Source organism: Megalobrama amblycephala, linkage group LG8 (genome assembly GCF_018812025.1).
Source record: "Megalobrama amblycephala isolate DHTTF-2021 linkage group LG8, ASM1881202v1, whole genome shotgun sequence".
Taxonomy (NCBI): Eukaryota; Metazoa; Chordata; class Actinopteri; order Cypriniformes; family Xenocyprididae; genus Megalobrama; species Megalobrama amblycephala.
Genome location: NC_063051.1, coordinates 19298097 through 19312923, shown reverse-complemented (window position 1 = coordinate 19312923; position 14827 = coordinate 19298097). Strand labels below are relative to the sequence as shown.

The following is a 14827-nucleotide window of genomic DNA, read 5'->3' as shown; positions in this document are numbered from 1 at the left end:
ATGTAGGTAAATAGCAGAGGGATTGGTCTACTAGTTTGTTTCTCTCTCTTTTTTAATTTTTTTAGTTTTGCTGTTTTAGAAAGATATACACAGAAGTTTAGAATTACACTGACTTAATGAGTCACACATTTGCAGAATCTTTGCTAGAGTGTGTGCTGTATTTTATAATTTAATTTCATTATAGAATTATTTTTGTACTACTTCATCTCTGTGCAGACGAGGAGTTGGCATCGCTGAACATGATCAAGAGTGCACCCGTGGGGCCAGTAGCAGGAGGGATTATGGGTTGCATCATGGTGCTGGTGTTGGCTGTGTATGCCTACAGGCACCAGATCCACCGTCGCAGCCATCAGCACATGTCCCCGCTGGCCGCACAGGGTGAGTCTGCACACTCTGAGTCTTGAAAATGAAAGTTATTCTTACCTGAGGCTTTTGGGAAATACTTTTTGACTCTGTTGTCATTGTTTTACTTTAATAGTTTGCACTGTACAATCCAACGAGTTAAGGTAACTCAAACCATTTTGGAAACCAACTTAAATCATTTAAGTTTAAAAACTAATATTTATGTGTACTGTGAACGTATTACATTTAAGTTCACATAATGTTAAATTAACTATAATTCCAATTAAATACTTTATCTAGCTGAAACTTAATTAAATTGCATTAAACAATTAAAATCAGAATCTTTAAATTAACTCTAATCTTTCACTGTTAACTGCTAATTAGCACAAGCACACTTGCATGTACAGTAATTAGCACAGAGATTATATAACTGTGCTGAAGAGTGCACAGCCATTGTTTTTTAAATAAAGCAACGTATACGCTGCGTCCGAAATCAAATACTTCCCTACCATATAGTATGCAAAAATACAGTACACCAACAGAGTAGTATGTCCGAATACATAGTAGTCGAAAAAGAGTAATCGAAGAGTACCTGAATGACCTACATCTACCTCCGAGATACTGAAGTGCATATTTGATGGACAATTTACTATCCCATGAGGCCACGGGAGAGGTTTTAATATATGGCAATGAATTTAGGCAACATGGTGGATGTAGAACGTCTAAATTTCATTCATACTACCTATATTCATACTATATAGAACATACTTTTTTAAAGGTCACAAAATATGTTCAAATTTAAATGTAGTTCCTACTCAGAGAGTATGTGATTTCAGACGCACCAATAGCCTTAAAGGTGCCCTAGATTCAAAATTTGAATTTACCTCGGCATAGTTGAATAACAAGAGTTCAGTACATGGAAAAGACATACATTGAGTTTCAAAATCCATTGCTTTCTCTTTCTTATGTAAATCTCATTTGTTTAAAAGACTTCCGGAAAACACGCGGATCTCAACATAACACCGACTGTTACTTAACAGTCGGGGTGTACGCCCCAATATTTGCATATGCCAGCTCATGTTACCAACATTATGAAAGGCATTAGAAAAGGGCAGCCAGTAACGTCTGGATCTGCACAGGTGAATCAACAGACTAGGTAAGCAAGAACAACAGCGAAAATGGCAGATGGAGCAATAATAACTGACATGATCCATGATAGCATGATATTTTTAGTGATATTTGTAAATTGTCTTTCTAAATGTTTCGTTAACATGTTGCTAATGTACTGTTAAATGAGGTTAAAGTTACCATCGTTTCTTACTGAATTCACGGAGACAAGAGCCGTCGCTATTTTCATTTTTAAACACTTGCAGTCTGTATAATTCATAAACACAACTTCATTCTTTGTAAATCTCTCCAACAGTGTAGCATTAGCCGTTAGCCACAGAGCATAGCCTCAAACTCATAGAGAATCAAATATAAACATCAAAATAAATACTTTACTCACATAATTTGAAGCATGCATACAGCATGCATGACGAACATCTTGTAAAGATCCATTTGAGGGTTATATTAGCTGTGTGAACTTTGTAAATGTGCTGTAATATAATCGAGAGCTCGTGTGGCAGGGAGAACGCGAATTAAAGGGGCGGCGCGCTGAAAAAAACTGTGCATAGTTAATGATGCCCCAAAATAGGCAGTTAAAAGAATTAATTTAAAAAAATCTATGGGGTATTTTGAGCTGAAACTTCAGACACATTCAGGGGACACCTTAGACTTATATTACATCTTGTGAAAAAGCATTCTTGGGCACCTTTAATGTTATTTAGCCAATTCTCGACCTAACAGAAAACCTTTTAAATCACAACATAACATAACATTAAACACTAACAGATTACTCCCTATATTAATCTTGAGTAAAAACATATAAATAACACTTAATTTTAACATTTACTTTCCTTTAACAATTGGAAGCAAAGCATGCTGAGGACTAGAAATATGCTGTAACTCATTCCATTTGAGTTCTGCTTAATATAATCAGTTTTGAGTTTGCATAACTTTTTTCTATTAAGTACAATGAACTTTAAGTAATGTTTGAGCTTTATTTAGTAAATTTGACTGTTAGTTTTTACAGTAGCATTGGATAATAAAGAATCAGAATCAAAGTCAACATGACAACTAATGTTACTTCCATTATGTGACATATTCAGAGTGAAACAGGATATTCAGGGATTAAAAATGTAGGCTGGGACTTTATAAATCAAGAATTGATTAGAAGCTGAAAAGTGATCTCTTGACAAAGACTCTGGTGATGTCAGCCTGAAAAGAAAAGTCTTTTTAGAGACAGAGCAAGTAAAACTCAGTTTAATGAGGGAAATAATATTGAGTGCACTTTTAAAGTGTGCTACTCCCTGTGCTAATGAGATACTAAAGCATAGCTGACCGCCAAAAGGACCTTAGAAGGTTATAAAAGTAATTTAAAGAGTTTAATTCTCTCTTCACTTGCTCCCTAATGATCCCAATTTAGCCTCTATATGTGCATGACTAGGATGCATATCTTTTGGTTAGGTGCAATAGAAACTTTTTGAATCAGTCTGAGAAGTGCTACTATTTTTTTTTTTTTTAATAGACTTTGAATTGCATAGACTATAATGTTATATCCCCTTGAATTGGCTCCCTTCAGTTTTTCAATATCTGATTGGCATTCATGGGCATTTTTTGAATGCCACAAAGAATGTGGACCAAAAGAGAAGACAAAGATGTATTACATCAAATGTGTTCAGGGTTGCTCCATCTTTCTAATCTTTTCCTCTGCCTGTCTGTCTCCCTCTCTCTCTCTCTTTCATCAGAGATGTCTGTGCGGATGTCCAACCTAGACAACGAGCGAGATGACCGAGATGAAGACAGTCACGAAGACAGAGGAATAAGTAAGATACCCGCCTACCTGTCTGGCACAGCTTCACACAAATTAACACAGAAAACCTTGAATGCCCATTTTAGCATTAGTAATTACACTGAGGGTTTTTATGTACATCAAAATCTGCAGTATTATACTTTGTACCATTAATGCTGTTTTTCACTGATTCAATGCATCAGGCAGCAAATGAATGATAATCCTTGAATTCTTTGTGTATGGTGTGCTGTTTTATTCTCCTAGAGTAAAAAGCGAGCATTCATGCTCACAATGGTACTGTGCCATTCTTGTTTGATAATTGCCTCAAACAGCCATGTGGGTTAGTCTGATGTTGTAATTGGTCTCATCTTAAGGGACAATATGATAATGTCTTCCTGATCGGCTTTCTTGTTCTGTTGTACATTTTGTAATCAGAATCATTTTCCATACCATCTGATTTACATCATGAGTTGTTTTAATTAGATTTTGTGCTATGCATAACTGTAAGAAACGCATGTTATGAAACATTATGCAGAACTGTAAGAAATCTAAATGAATGAGTAACAGTCAGTATGGATATAATCCCGATTATCATTGGAAAGAATTGGAAATGAGGAAAAATGTGTGCTAATGCTCTTACTATCAATTCAGTTTGTAAAAACAGACAAAACATATACAGAATTGTGCTTCCAATGTAAGTCTAAGGGGCAATAATTGTAAGTGCATAACTGTCAGTGCATTTATTTTATTGGGGTTTTGTTTTACAAATTGAGGTTAAGATCAAAATTATTTTCTGTGGTAATCATCATTATGCCATAAACGTGTAGATTGATCTTAACTTTGGGAATTAAACCCAAAATATTCCCTTAAATTGAAAGGAAAAATAAATTGTTTGGCAACAGTTTTCTGAACTGTGTTCGTGCATATGCAGAATTAGTTAATTAAAACACAAAATATGGTCACTTTTTACAAACCTGCTCAATTCATTGTAAAGACATCTTGAACAAACAATGAACAACTGTTTATGGCATTTAATAACCTTGAGTTGTTCATTTATAAATATACTGTACTGTTGCTCGTTGTTACATTTTTTTTTTTTTTTTTATTATACATTAATATTCATTTATACAACTTGAAATATGGAACAGATTAATAAATGCAAAAAATGTTCATTGTTAGTTCATGATGCTTAAAGGGTTAGTTCACCCAAAAATTAAAATAATGTCATTTATTACTCACCCTCATGTCTCGTTCCACACCTGTAAGACTTTTGTTTATCTTCGGAACACAAATTAAGATATTTTTGATGAAATCTGATTGGTCAGTGAGGCCTCTACAGCCAGCAAGTTAATTTACACTTTTCAGAGTTAAAGACATATTTATAACAGTTCATGTGAGTTCAGTGGTTCTACCTTAATATTATAAAGCGAAGAGAATACTTTTGCGCAAAAAAAAAAAAAAAATAGCGACTTTATTCAACAATATTTAGTGATAGGCGATTTCAAAACACTGCTTCATGAAGCTTCGAATCTTTTGTTTCGAATTAGTGATTCGGATCACGTGTCAAACTGCTGAAATCATGTGACTATGGCACTCTGAATCGCTGATTCGAAACAAACGATTCGAAGCAGTGTTTTGAAATCGGCCATCACTAGATATTGTTGAAAAGTTATTTTGTTTTTGTTTTTTGCCGCACAAAAAATATTCTCGTCAGGTTGTAATATTAAGGTAGAACCACTGAACTCGCATGAACTGTTTTAAATATGTCTTTAGTAGCTATCTGGGCACTTTACGGGTGACATGAGGGTGAGTAATAAATGACATTATTTTCTTTTTTGGGTGAACTAACCCTTTAATGCTTTTATTAATGTTAAAAAAAAACACATTTTTGATAGTGTTAACCAAAATATTTATATTGATAATATTTTTTCTTAATGAACAGCCTGACAAAACCAGGAATTTTGAATGGTACTTTAACACACTGTACTGTTTATGTAATGGAATTAACATACACCGCTCATAACATACACATAGAGGTGCTTTGGAAGTCAGAGTGAGACATCTTTTTGAGTTTTTCCTCATTGTTTACCGAGTTCATCCTCAGTATAACCTTTTATATGAGAAATATCTACAAGTGTTATTGCCTTTTAAATTTCCTGTGCTCTTTCTGGTCAGCCTCAGACCCAAGTGTTTTATTGTTATATGACCGTTTGGCTCTGTTTCTCTCTCTCTCTCTACAGTCAGTAACACTCGATTTATTGCTGCTGTTATTGAGAGGCACACACACAGTCCAGAACGACGGCGGAGATACTGGGGCCGGTCAGGGACAGAAAGTGACCACGGTAAGCATGTGTCTGTGCACTCTTCCTTTAAACTCTAAAGGAAAAAAGATATTAGTAGGTTTGAAAAGATCCTTTTGAAACAAGGGTCAAAGAAAAATTCGAAGGCGTCACCATCAAATTTCTTACCTGAAAATATATTGTGAGTGTTATTATTGAAATAAAGCAAAGCCTACCCCAGGAGCTCATTGTATGCTTGTGTTCAGCATCTATTTCATTGGCGGCTCCAGGCTTGGGTTACACGGAGTCTACAGTGCATGCTAAATCTGCTGCCCCTCAGGGATGAGGCTTTCTGGAGATCATTGTGTAAGCAGCAAGAGGAGAAAGGGCAGCCCTATTCCACAAGGAGAGGTGCAATGAGAGAACCTGGAGGAAGAAAGGCAGCATAGTAGGTAGATTGAGAGATTTGAGAACAGTTAAAGGTGGCAAAGACCAAGTACAGAAGTTTCTTCCCTGTATTTTTATTTGGCTGGGTTAAAGGTCGCCTCCCACCGCCTGCTCAGTCATCCAGCTTAAGGGGTCGTTTTAAAGCGATATCGATTTGGCTTTTGAGTGCGTGTGTATTCGGGAACACAACGCTGAAGCTTTTTCCTGTGCGCTCTGACTCATTACCGCTCCACCAACACACAGTTTTCGCCAGAAGCAACGTAGATATAAGAGTTCTCACTGTAAAACGAGGTTTAAAGAATTTCTCTAAACAGAGATGTTGTTTACTGCCAGGAAGATGCTTTTTAGTACTTGTTTGAATGCTTGGCTTTTTGATATGTTTAGGGATAGAGCCTGATCCAGAATCAGTATCCTAGCGGTTTCATTCTCACTGCAGAGTTTTCAAAGCTGATTCCAGATCTGCTCATGCAAACATTGATCAAAGTCAGGATCATAAGAGGTTTTTGACCTTTCTTTTTACCTCCGATCCTGTTTCAAATGTCAAATGTGGCTGGACGTTTGGCCACTTGACAGCAGGACCAGTCTTTTTTGTGCTCTTTGTACTCTACCTTCATTTAATTCAGGATTATTTCACAAGTTTCCTACACAAGTTTTAGTAGGCATTGCACGATTCTTTCCCACCATACATTTAGTTGCCAGAATGACATAACTGTTATTTGCTTCAGCTATTTCATGTTCATCTTTGTGTCTTTTGCATTGTTGTCTAAAGAGGAACTGTAGCAGTTTGACCGAGGAAAATGGATTTGGGTAGTTGACAAATAACATTGATATTTGAGCTTCTTTGTTCAACATTTTAAGTTAAAATTCATACTTGTCACCAATTGTTTCTCACCGTCAAGTTTTTAGTCACATTTTATGTATTTATTTATTTGATTGCTTATTATTTTGAAAGTAGAAATATTCTATTTGGTCTCTCACATCTGTATATTTAAAACTGCTTGTATAATAATAGGAGTAGTAGGAAGTAGGCGTCAGGATATTGTTCCTCAATGCAAAACTGGTAATAACATGAACACCACTTTGCACTATTGTCATTCCTCTGCACCACAACTTCCACAACTTCATAATTATTATAATCAGTACTGCTACTGTGTCAGTACATTTATAACAAATAGCTGTTTTTATAATTATAATATTGCATTGCACTAGTTAAAACAGTGTTATTTGTATCCCTGATCCATAATGTTCTTTTAGTATATTTTTTGTTCATAGTGTTTACTTGTAGTTATTAAAGTGATGTCCCGAGGGGATATTTGTTTGATTAAACCATCAAAATATGAGGAAAATGTTTTATATTTGTAAATATTTTAAAAATGAGGGACAAGCATTTATTTATTTGACAAAATTATTTAGCAAAAAAAAAGTGAGTGAAACTACAGCTACAGGTTTTATTTTACTATGCAAAAAAAAAAAAAAAATGCATAGAAAAACATAAAGCTCAGGAAAAAGCATACATTGACTACAACATAATCAGATATTGATATTTCGTTGGTTCGAGGACTTTTCACACTGCACTTAAAGGATTAGTACACCCAAAAATGAAAATAATGTGATTTATTACTCACCCTCATGACGTTCCACATCCGTAAGTCCTTCATTAATCTTCGAAACACAAATTAAGATATTTTTGTTGAAATCCGATGGCTCAGTGAGGCCTCCATAGCCAGCAATGACATTTCCTCTCTCAAGATCCATTAATGTACTAAAAACATATTTAAATCGGTTCATGTGAGTACAGGGGTTGAATATTAATATTATAAAGCGACGAGAATATTTTTGGAGCGCCAAAAAAACAAAATAACGACTTATTTAGTGATGGCCGATTTCAAAATACTGCTTCAGGAAGCTTCGTGTAGTGTATTTTTCTGTGTTGAATCATGATTCGGATTGCGTGTCAAACCGCCAAACTGCTGAAATTACGTGACTTTGGCGCTCCGAACCGCTGATTCGACACGCTGATTCATTTGTGCTCCGAAGCTTCCTGAAGCAGTGTTTTGAAATCGCCCATCACTATATGTCGTTATTTTGTTTTTTGGTGCACCAAAAATATTCTCGTCCTTTTATAATATTAATATTGAGCCACTGTACTCAAATGAACTGATTTAAATATGTTTTTAGTACCTTTATGGATCTTGAGAGAGGAAATGTCATTGCTGGCTATGGAGGCCTCACTGAGTCATCGGATTTCAACAAAAATATCTTAATTTGTGTTCTGAAGATTAACAAAGGTCTTAGTAAGGGTGAGTAATAAATGACAGAATTTTCATTTTTGGGTGAACTAACCCTTTAACCCAGGGTTATTGTCGTTCTAAATACTGCTTTTAACCCCGGGTAAAGGAACATTTCACACATAAGGGGAGGCTTTTTACCTGGGGTTATGAAACTCATATTTGTCTGTACTCATATTTGCCTGCTTTGGACAGTCACAGAAACACTGCGCATTGTATACAAACAGTGAATTCAGCATTTAAGACGAAAAATGTCAAATGCTGACAGAAAGCACGACAATTTGAGTGAAGAAGAGACCGTTTCATTTTTACCTTTATAGTCCATAATGTCCATTCAGTATAAACTCGATAGTACAGTCAGCAATACGAGGATGCACAATGCTAGAGCTATGTAAACAGGTCATGTGCTGTGTTTATTCAATCAATGACACTGACACCGCAAATAAGAATATTAACCCAGGGTTTAGGAAAGTACAATGTGAAACGTCAGTTTATGAATACCCATGATTAATTGTTAACCCCAGGTAAATTATGAGCAGTGTGAAATGTGAAGAAAGATAACCCAGGATTGCGTTTACCCGGGGTTTAGAATGACCCAGGGTGTTACTTATTTCAAGTGTGAAAAGCCCTTTGCATGTTCATAATTTCTTTGTATGACAACCTGGCCAATCAGCATATTAGAATGATTTCTGAAGGATCATGTGACACCGAAGTAATGATGCTGAAAATTCAGCTTTGCATCACTACATTTTAAAATATATTAAAACAGAAACAGTTATTTTAAACTGTAATAATATTTCACAACATTACTGTTTTTAATGTATGACTCTATTAATGTATTACTCTTGTCATGAGTTAATTACTTTTTTTGCATCAGATTTGGAACTCTTCTTATGGAAAAAATAAGATTATGTTCCTTTTGGTGTGGAGTGAGAGATTAGAATGGATTATGATTCATTAAGATGATTAGTTTAATGAGGGACTAAAGTGCTCATGATTTCTATCTGCAGTTTCTACAAAATTCTCAGTTTTTAAATTTCTCTAACTCTTGTTTTAGAGATAAATAAAAAATAAAAAAAACTGTTAGCTTTACTCGTAGAACATTTTAGGTTCAAAGTTCATTTATACTGTAGCTTCCCATAATATTGATTGTGTGTCCATGTCTATTTATATGTAGGTTATAGCACCATGAGCCCTCAGGAGGACAGCGAGAACCCGCCCTGCAACAACGATCCTCTATCGGCGGGCGTTGATGTGGGCAATCACGACGAGGACCTCGACCTGGACACGCCTCCGCAGACAGCCGCTCTTCTCAGCCATAAGTTCCATCCCTATAGGCACCCCCACACGCACCACCCCCTGCACTTGCACACGCACCATCTCCAGGCGGCCGTCACCGTGCACAGCGTGGATGCCGAGTGCTGATCCTGCCCACCGTGACCCCAAACAAACCGCCAACCCTGCCTTTTATGCCACTGATATCTTCACCCACCACCCCCAACATCAGCAAGCCCTCCAGTCAGGCCCTGCATCCTCCAAAATCAGGAGAGAACCTGAACTCCCAGCTCTCCCTGGGCATCCACCGATGGTGGTCAGAGGTGTTTTGTGCTTGGTGACCATGAGGGCGAACATTTGATCTCTGTAGAGGTCATTAGGGAGTAGATTTGGCAGGTGCATATACGATACAAAGCTCCTTATGTTTTTTTTTTTCTTTCTTTTTTCCAAAAAAACAATGAAGATGAAAGGATTATTTTTTTACTATTTATTTAATAGGAGTGGAGATGGAGATAAATGAATGGGAAAAAAAGAGAAATTGACTGACTGAATTTGTCAGCTTTCTACTCGGCCGGTGGAGCCCATTTTAGGACCCGGCCCTGGTTTTGTCCTTGACTAGACTGCGTAGCAGCCTTGAAGGATTCGATTCATGGCACGTTTGAGTCACACACATGCCATGAGAATTTCTTGTGGGGAGAGTAAACAAAGCATTTCAAGGAACAATAGACATGAATGCCTGTGCTGCACATCAAGGAGACGTGAAAAAGTGCTGTATTCTGATGAGCTGTCACTCTCTGGTTTGTTTGTTTTTTTTGACGGTGTGAGATGATGGTGAATTTTAAGACACTGTGCAATGTGACCAAGGTGCTCTGGGCCACAAACCCAGTGCAGGATATTTGACATTTTTAAAAGATGACTGGGAGAGAGACTATGCTCAGTCCTGCCACTGTGTGTAAAAGCTCTCGTCGTATTTCTGTCTGCCTGATTATTTTACATTTGGTGTACGAGAGAGAGAGAGAAACTGAGTGTGCATGTGCTGGTGCTTGTGTACGTAGTTGTGTGCGAATGCGATGGATGTGTGATGCCTCAGATGGATCGTCTCCATTAATGTTGTCGTTTTTTTAAGTCTTTAGTCAGTATTGATGGAATGCCATGATATTTTTCAGATCCTTCTAAACCCATGTGCACTTTTACTCAACTGCCTGATTTTAGAGGGATTGTGTCTATTGTTTTCAGAATGAAATGATATACCGTGTATATACATCTAAAATTTAACAAAGTAGCTATAAATGTGTCATACACTACAAATCTTTTATTCTCATCAGAAGTGTTTTATTTTGTCAAGGTTTATGGGAGCTGTAGTGTTTTTCTGCATAGGCTCTTACATTACATTGATTTGGGTGGGAGAAATAGCTAATGCATAGTTTATTATTTTCAATTTATCTGTGACAAGAAATCATGGCCAAAATCATGAGTCAAATGATCCGATCAAACACAAGCAAAACGCAACTTTTCACACATTATGATACAGAAGTCTGGTACATTAGTTCTGTCCAGCCATGTCCCTGTGAAATTTCAACCTCAATCTGTTACAGTGACAGTTTTAAGCAAGTATACCTTAGAGACTGCTGAATCATATCTATGAATCATATTTTATGTGCTTAAAGTTTAATCAGTGTGCAGCTATCATTCCTATTTTGTCATATAACACTTTAAAGATGATATTCAGATATGTTTCAGGGTAAATGTGATAAACTGTTATACTTCTGAATGTGGCTGCGATCAGTCTGGTCATATGGTATCTGCTGTGATGATAACGCAAAATTTGGCATTTATGTTTATAATATGCAGTTCTGCATTTAGTGTCAAAGGAAAAGATCCCAAATTAGCTTTATTAAAATGTCTTACAGAACAAGTAACTTCAATACTTCAAGATTTTTTAGTCAGCCCATAATTCAGCCACCCCAGGAGGATTGTGGGCTAGTTGTCACACTTTTTACTCCAGTGAATAGGATGGGGTTACTGAATAAATCAATTTCTGTGTAGGCACATGCCTTAAAATCTTTGCTACAAAAAAACATTCCAATGTTATTGACAATGAAAAAAGATTCAGTTGATTAAACGCATTGAACGCGTTAAAAGGCTTTTCTGATCAATTAAAATTAATGTTTTGAGCTAGTCTCAAACCAACATACATTTGTGCAACTGGACTTTTGACCTTATAGTTACTGAGAAGTATCCCAAGTGTTAGCTGCTCTAGGCTGTTTCTCCCGAAAGCATCATTAGTCAGCTATGGTCGTAAGTCCCATTGAACTCTATTGGTAACGAAATGGAAATGCCCCCCCTTTTTGACAACTAGCCCTGGTGTCCTTTAAATATTATTACTCAATTAATAGTTATCATCAACATTACAACTTATGGCAAAACATTTGCATTAAAGTGCTCCATATTGTATACTTCCTTTCAGTATATTCATCATAACCCACAAACATCGTAAAAGAGATTTCTTTCAGGTTAAATAATGTTGACTGTTTAATTTTTAAAATATCACTGCACAGGTATACAGTGAATTGTCTGTGTAAATGAAGCAAAACATTGGGATTTACAGGGCAGGATTAACATACGAGTCTGCATACGAGTCCTGCTCCATCATCAGCCCGTTTCTGACCTACATTTACAGTTTTGGGTGCAGTCACATGCACATAATGGGCAAATAAGGTCATGTGAAGTGCAGGGAATTCCTTGCTCACTGCCTGGGATTTGCATACAAGGTCAAAAAAGTGTTACGGCACCGTTGATCCTTGGTGGATAATTTTAACCCAAACGTGAGGTGCGAGTACACAGTGAGGTTGACATAAAAGTGGAGCACTTCTGTTAAATTGGGGCCATGGGGGACAGCATCATTTTTTTTCATGAATCAGTTCTGTGTTTCAGTGTGTTTCAAAGTACTTTTAAAAGACAACGATTTATCCTTACATCCACACATAAAAAAAGATGTGAGGATGCAAAGTCATCACATGCCTCCCGGCGTGGCATATTTTGCTCCGTTCACGCCATGTTCTACTCGTAGCTGTTCACGTCCTCTGAATTATTTGTAGCAAATGAATCTGCAGGGTCAGGTGGTACAGCGGTACAGCTCTCTGAAAATTCCCAGTTTACAAGTTGTAATTATGAGTTCTACAAGGACGTCAGCGTTTTTACAAGTTGTAATTTCATAGTAATTACGACAAGTGTTGGGTGTAATTCATTAATACATAATTAATTACTGTAATTTAATTACTTTTCCTTTGAAAAAGTAAGGGATTACTCTTAATTTTTTTTAATTTAATTACAGTAACTTCTGATGTAATTGCATTATACTGTACAGACCATAGAACAATTCAAGAATAATTTATGCAATTTTATATTATTTATTTGTAAGAATTAAAAGGATAGTCATGAAACTGCTTTATTTAAATATATAATTGTTCAGCTGGTCGAGGTTGATATGGGATTTAGAAAGTAATAAGTAATGCAATACTTTTTAGAGAGAGTATTTAGAACAGTAGTCTAATTACACTCGATGGAATTAGTAGCTAGTAATTAATTGCTTTTTAGAGTAACTTACTTTAACCCAACGATACGACATGGCGTGAACGCACCTTTACAGACCCTAAAAGTGTTCCCGTATGCCATATGTAAAAAAATTTCCAATTCATTTTATTAATGAGTGTTTATTGTAAAACAAACAAACAAAAAGTATTTAGAACCTCTGTATAATCTGCATTTAAAGGGTTAGTTCACCCAGAAATTAAAATAATGTAATTTATTACTCACCCTCATGCCATTCCACACCCGTAAGACCTTATTTAATTAAGATATTTTTGTTGAAATCCGATGGCTCAGTGTGGCCTACATAGCCAGCAACGGTCCCTTCCTCTCACAAGATCCATTAATGTACTAAAAACATATTTGAATCAGTTCATGTGAGTACAGTGGTTCAACATTAATATTATAAAGCGACAAGAATATTTTTTGTGCACCAAAAAAAAACAAAATAACGACTTATTTAGTGATGGCTGATTTCAAAACACTGCTTCATGAAGCTTCGGAGTGTTATGAATCTTTTGTGTCGAATCAGCAGTTCGGAGCGCTAAAGTCAAGTGATTTCAGCAGTTTGGCGGTTTGACACGCGATCCGAATCATGATTCGACACAAAAGATTCATAACACTCCGAAGCTTCATGAAGCAGTGTTTTGAAATCAGCCATCACTATATAAGTCGATATTATGTTTTTTTTTTTTTTGGTGCACCAAAAATATTCTCATCGCTTTATAATATTAATATGCTACTGACATGAACTGATTTAAATATGTTTTAGTACATAAATGGATCTTGAGAGAGGAAATGTCATTGCTGGCTATAAAGGCCTCACTGAGCCATCGGATTTCAACAAAAAATATCTTAATATGCGTTCCGAAGATGAACGAAGGTCTTACGGGTGTGGAACAGCATGAGGGTGACAAGCCTAATAAATGACATTATTTTCATTTTTGGGTGAAGTTGAACTAACCCTTTAACATTATTTACATTATGGACGAAAGGGTTTTTACATGTTAAATACATAATAAAATGCTATAGCCTAATTAAGATAAACTCTAACCTCAAATAAGTCACCGATTCCTACCAAAACTAATCGTTCGGTTTAATGAACCGGTTCATCTGATTCACTGAAACGAATCCGACTCGAAAGAATCCTTCGTTCATCGAACATCGCTAGTCGAAGCTTTAAAGAAAACCAGTTTCTCAAGTTTCCAGGAGCTTCTCAAATGTTTCTTTCATACCGCGAGGCAAACGTACCCTGTGAGATGTACAAACTGTTCAGTTTAATTACTTATTGTTCTCTCACTTTACAGTGCTCACAATAATGTATGCATCAGTTGTGAAATCAGACAGTCGCGCATAAATGAATAAATCGCCCTTGGATTCGCGATGCTTGAGACCACACACACACACACACACACACACACACACACACACGACTCGGATACCGCCGCCCACGCACACTACGCACTCAGCACAGCTCGCTGTGAGGAGTTGAAGGTTCCCATCACCCCTTTACATAAACACACGCGCGTCCCAGATGCGCGATCTGCCCGCTCCAACACTCGCTTGAGCGCCCACGCACTACTTTTCTGAGCCATTGAAATATTCTGGTCTTCTCTCTCACTCCCACTCAGAGACGCGCTGAATCACTGCTTCAGTTCATGCTCAGGTAATTCAGATGAACACATAAATGTGAGGGTCTTTCTGAAACTTCCCTT

General features: G+C 36.6%; 2 protein-coding genes across 4 annotated transcripts in view; both read left to right on the top strand.

Moving 5' to 3' along the window:
• The window catches only part of cachd1 (cache domain containing 1), a 79846-nt gene extending 69001 nt beyond the window's left edge, over positions 1-10845 (top strand). Inside the window, exons 24-28 of one of the 2 annotated variants that reach the window (XR_007186165.1) lie at positions 217-378; positions 3192-3269; positions 5476-5577; positions 5781-5962; positions 9427-9565. Coding sequence is in view for 1 of the 2 variants with exons in the window: in XM_048199910.1 (XP_048055867.1) it covers positions 217-378; positions 3192-3269; positions 5476-5577; positions 9427-9674 (590 nt within the window). In the remaining variant the exon portion in view is untranslated. Of the gene's footprint in view, positions 1-216; positions 379-3191; positions 3270-5475; positions 5578-5780; positions 5963-9426 lie in introns of both variants that reach the window. The other variant, XM_048199910.1, reaches the window with a different exon arrangement.
• A 3910-nt stretch (positions 10846-14755) lies between these two features.
• raver2 (ribonucleoprotein, PTB-binding 2) overlaps positions 14756-14827 on the top strand; it is an 88062-nt gene continuing 87990 nt past the window's right edge. For both annotated transcript variants that reach the window (XM_048199909.1, XM_048199907.1), the window contains exon 1: positions 14756-14778. In XM_048199909.1, the coding sequence (XP_048055866.1) occupies positions 14771-14778 (8 nt within the window). In that variant the 5' untranslated portion in view covers positions 14756-14770. The remainder of the gene's footprint in view (positions 14779-14827) is intronic.